General features: G+C 39.2%; 1 protein-coding gene across 2 annotated transcripts in view; it reads right to left on the bottom strand.

Annotated features, from left to right (window-relative positions):
• Rnf214 (ring finger protein 214) overlaps window positions 1-4,957 on the bottom strand; it is a 27,653-nt gene that overhangs the window by 21,611 nt on the left and 1,085 nt on the right. The window contains exons 2-4 of one of the 2 annotated variants that reach the window (XM_010629380.3): window positions 4,682-4,797; window positions 1,777-2,287; window positions 1,055-1,114 (exon numbers count right to left, since the gene is read on the bottom strand). In XM_010629380.3, the coding sequence (XP_010627682.1) occupies window positions 1,055-1,114; window positions 1,777-2,287; window positions 4,682-4,794 (684 nt within the window). In that variant the 5' untranslated portion in view covers window positions 4,795-4,797. Of the gene's footprint in view, window positions 1-1,054; window positions 1,115-1,776; window positions 2,288-4,681; window positions 4,889-4,957 lie in introns of those variants that run through there. The other variant, XM_010629381.3, reaches the window with a different exon arrangement.

Genomic DNA, 4,957 nt, shown 5'->3' with positions numbered 1-4,957 from the left:
TCGTGTCCTGGCTTGCAAGGCAGGCCACCGAACCGCTGAGCTAAATCCCCGGCCCTCATTTGATTCTTGAGATCAGTTTTTAAAAGAAATACCAATGGTACATGCCTAGGCAAAAGTAACCAGGATGAGAAAATGGAAGACCTGGAAAAATATATGAAAAAAAAGAAGAATGCCAAAAACATGAGGGAATGTTTCATCTGGATAGGTTTAGACAGGAAGGATTAAAGAGGCATTAAAAAACCTTCATACAGCTGGGTATGATGGTGCACAACTGCAACACCAGCATTCTGGGAAGCTGAAGCAGGAGGATCAGAAGCTCAAGCCCCAACTGAGCAACTTAGGAGACTAAAATAGAAATTGTTTTTAAAAAAGGATGGGAGGGCCGGGGATTTAGCTCAGTGGTTCCAGTGCCTGCCTCGCAAGCACAAGGACCCAAATTCAATCCTGGGTACCAAAAAAATAAATTAAATTAAAATTAAAAAGGATGGAAATGTAGGTTGATGCAAAGGTCTCAGGCTCAATGTCCAATACCAAAAAATACAAAAAACAAACAACAACAACAAAAAACCAAACCAAACCAAAACCAAAAACCTTCAAACAAGATGGGCATGGTGGTGCACGCCTGTAATCCCAGCACTTCGGAGGCTGAGGTAGGAGGATCACTGTGAGTTCAAGACCAGCCTGGGCTACACAGTGAGTTCCAAGGCAGTCTGAACTACATAGTGAGACTCTGTCTCAAAAAACAAAACAGAACAACTTCAAACATATGCAGGGCTAATAAGTCAAAGAGGAGTCAGATTTACTCCAGAAAATTCAAGAGAACTATACTAGAATGTATAGTTTGTCTTTAGCTCAGAATCTGAAAATAAAAGCTATTGTTAAAAAATGTAATAGTTGGCTATATGAGGTAGGAAGAGTCTTGTCTTGAGTGATCAAGTAGAAGTTAGCTGATCATCTGCTAGGAGATTCCTGAAATGTTCTCCAACTGAGATGATAAACTTGTAGATGTTCTGTTTTAATGGCTTCACATAACAACAACACATTAAATACTTACTAGATTCTTCTCAATGTCTTGATCTGTGTTCACCTCTGAATCTGCCGTCTTAAAGTCAGTCTATGAAGGAAGAAACAAGTACATTCAGAACAGTTCACAGTCATTTTAAGAGATACAGAATTATTACAGTATTTTTACCTGGAGATCGACCACAACTAACAGAGCAAACTTTTTGTTTTCTCCTTATCATCTTTGTAGCAAGAGAAGCAACATAGCTCTGGCAAACGGATACCAATATCTGTATCACATTAGTCATTTATCCCACATAATAACCTGAACAACACCCAGTATTTGTCTGAGAGAAAGCCTCAAATCTGACATGAGAATTTTGCCCCCTACAACCTATTGTGCCCATACTTCTTCCTATGACAGAGCACACCAGTCACTAGAAGGCAGGATACACTGTACTTCTTAAGATGTAGTCAGAGAATTAAGAAGGATTCCTCCTGTAAGGACAAAGATGGGAAATATGAATGCTAATGACCTGCATTCATCAATTACTCAGCGAAGAAATTATATGAAGGTCATAAAGTCCCTACTTGCCATAAGATTAGATACTGGCTACTGGCTTTATTTATGGAACACCAGAATGAAGTAATTGCATAGCATTGTATGAACACAACAAAATTGAGACAGCGTAGTTCTCCACCACATATGAAGGTCTCCTACCCTCGAAAAAACCCCCCAAATTCCATTTTAGTAGTAGAAACTTGATACTTGACCTGTACAGCAATGTTCTGAGAAAGCTTCAGGGAAGAGCTATCCTGATCATCATCCTGATCCACTCTGACTCCTTCAACCCCATTTGTTGGAGGCATCACAGGTCGGAAATCCAAGCCTGTGTCCCTGCTACCTTCCTTTAGGATGGAGGCTTGTGGGGATTTCTCTTCAGAGCAATTCCTGGAGGCAAGCTGCTGTGTATGGCACCCTGCCTTAAGAGACCGAGTGATTGGATGGAGGCTCTCCTGGAGGCTCGTGTCCCCCTCCTCTCCTGCTGTGCTGGCCAAGTCCTTCAAATCAGACTGAGACCCACTGCCAGAAAGACAAAGTGCTGTGGCTATCAAGTTTTCTCCTAAAACCTCCTGATGCGCTGCTGAAGTGTCACCTGCTGATGAACCAGGATTCTGCTCTGGGTGTTCCAAATGCACATTTCTGTTATTCTCCTTGGTTATCGTTTGGCTACTTACACTCGACGGAGGCAAGTTCTTCTGCTTCTCTGCGGGGTCTTTGGGGCTATTGAAAACAAAAGATAAAAAGATTCTGGGCTTCGGGTATAGCTCAGTGGTAAAGCATTTGCCTAACATGTTTGAGGTCCTGGGTGCGATTCTGAGCACCACCACCGAAAACAAAAATTTCTCTCTCACCCAGACTTAAAGACAATTACAATAGTACTTTCAACATTACCTTGAAAAACAACTAGACTATAAACCCTCCCAATAATCTGAGTGAAAGAGAACTTAGTTTCTATTCCACATTCAGGGAGTCTTGCTTATGGGTGAAAAGCTGGCTTCTGGAGACAATCTATATAGTAAATGCCCAAACATAAATGTTTGATATAATCCTCAAGATATAAAAAATTCTGAGAACCAATGTGAGTAAACTTTGGGGACACAGATAAAATAGCTTTTAGAATAGTTATGCATACTATTTCTTTTATGAAATACTATTTTTATTTCACAAAGTAAACTTCCCTCAAAATTATTAAACAGAGCTTTGACTGGAACTACATCAGTTCTTCAACAGGTTTCAAAAGGATAGCATTACCTCAAGTTGTCTAAAGTATAATTTTGAATCCCAAACTAAAATTTTCAATATAAATTTTATCACATGCCAGGGATTTAGCTCAGTGGCACTGTGCCTGCCTCACAAGCACAAGGACCTGCCTCACAAGAGCAAGGTCCTGAGTTTAATCTCTGGTATTGAAAAAAACAAACAAAAAAAATTTATCACAGACAGCAAGTGCATGTATATTTAACATCAGTATAGTTATTCTGTTATTTGTCACACACACTAATGCATTGCTTCCCCTCCTCAACCCTGCCAGTGCTGGAGATCAAATCCAAGGCCTCATATATGATAAGCACACTCTCCCCCAAGCTACCATCCAGCCTCCCAGCAATGTATTGTTTTGGGGGTTTGTTGCTATTGTTTCCAGTACTGGGGATTGAACCTAGGGTCTTTGCACAGAGCTATACTCCTGGCCTTTTATATTTTTTATTTTGAGACAGGGTCTTGCTAAATTGCCCAGGCTGGGATTGAAGTTGTGATACTCCTGCTTCAGCCTCCCAGAGTGCTGGCATTATAGGTATGCACACCCATCTTTGGCTCATTGTACTTTATTTTAAAAAAGATCTTTAAAACAAATTTACAGTGACAGCCAACATTCACAGCTGTAAGTCTTTACCTAGGAATTAAATCTATGTTAAATCTCTTTGCATTCCCTTTTTAAAAACCCTGATTCTGTCAAATGACCCCTTAAAAATCCCAAACTACCACTGGCTGAGGCTTTAAAGCAATGTGTCTTTCCTTCCTCAATAGGATTTGTCCAAATTAAAACAAATGAAAGAGTATCTAGGACATAGTATATATGACTATAAAGATATTCTTTTTGATTCCTTTTTGCTGGGAGTTAACTACAGCACATGGTGGGTAACTTAATTGCAAAGCTGGGTATATACAGTGCCTGTTTTGAATCTTTACCATTTGCTAGCAGTTTGAGTCTAGCAAATTATTTCATTTTAAAATAGAAATATTACCACAGGATTATTCTGAGGATTACATGAGTTTCAGTAGAGGGCCCAGCACACAAGAAATACTCAGTAACCCTTAGCTGTAATTATTATAACTAGCAATACATTGTTTATTATAAAATGAATAAAAGCATAAAAATTCAAGTCTACTGTTACGTTTATAAAACATCTTCCCCCATTACCCACTCCTTAACAAATACCTCTTCTTTCAAACAAACATTTATTAAGTACTCTGGATTTAGACAACCTTGACTCCAACATAGCTTGATAACCTTGGGCAAGTTACAAGCCTCTCTGTATCTCAGTTTCCTCATCTGCAAATGGGAACAATATCAGCACCTACTTCCTGGGGCTGTTATGAGAGTCAAATGTGTTAATACATTTGCTAGTAGAGTATTCTCTATTACATAGGTCCCAAGTACTCTAGTCAATTCAGGTCAACATTGCACAAAGCAATACACTGGCCACTCACTGTAAGATGTCAGTTTGGGTAATTATAATGCCTGCCCTCAAGAGCTTGGATGGAAAGCACAATATATGGCACAGCATATTAACAAGGCTATTTAAATAGATCCGCATATATCTCTACATTTTTCTATATGCTCAGATATATCTCTGTATAATTATCTGTATATATAAGTATCTTATAAATGAATATAATATATAAACATGATCCTGAACATCTACGCAGTAAAGCATTTTTGATGAGCTAACCCCACTCCTAAACTATCTATGTTAACAACTATTTAGCACATCTGCTGAGGCCCTACCTTTAAAAATTTAAATCTACTGCAGTGCCACAAAGACAGAAAGAGGAAAAATCAGTTCACAGAGGCCCATCTCAACACCCCTTTACCCTAAAGAATCTACACATTACCTTAGACCATCTGGGAGGCTTTCATCGGATTTGGAAGCACATAAACTAGAAGAGGATTCCGGAGGACTGGGAGTATTGGCCACACCACCAGCTGCCTCAGATGCAGCCATCATGCTCTGTATATTCAGAAACAAAATACAGGCTGCAAGTTTAAAAGTTTAAATCAATGGATCTTTCCCCCTCAACAGCAACAGCATTGTTCTAAGATACAAAAAAGAAAAACTTGGGCTCCAGGAGAGAGGAAAAAAAAAAAAAAAAGAGAATTCCACAGAAAGG

Source organism: Fukomys damarensis, unplaced genomic scaffold (assembly GCF_012274545.1).
Source record: "Fukomys damarensis isolate Sample0158 unplaced genomic scaffold, DMR_v1.0_HiC HiC_scaffold_16, whole genome shotgun sequence".
Taxonomy (NCBI): domain Eukaryota; kingdom Metazoa; phylum Chordata; class Mammalia; order Rodentia; family Bathyergidae; genus Fukomys; species Fukomys damarensis.
This window is presented reverse-complemented; position numbering and strand designations above follow the sequence as displayed.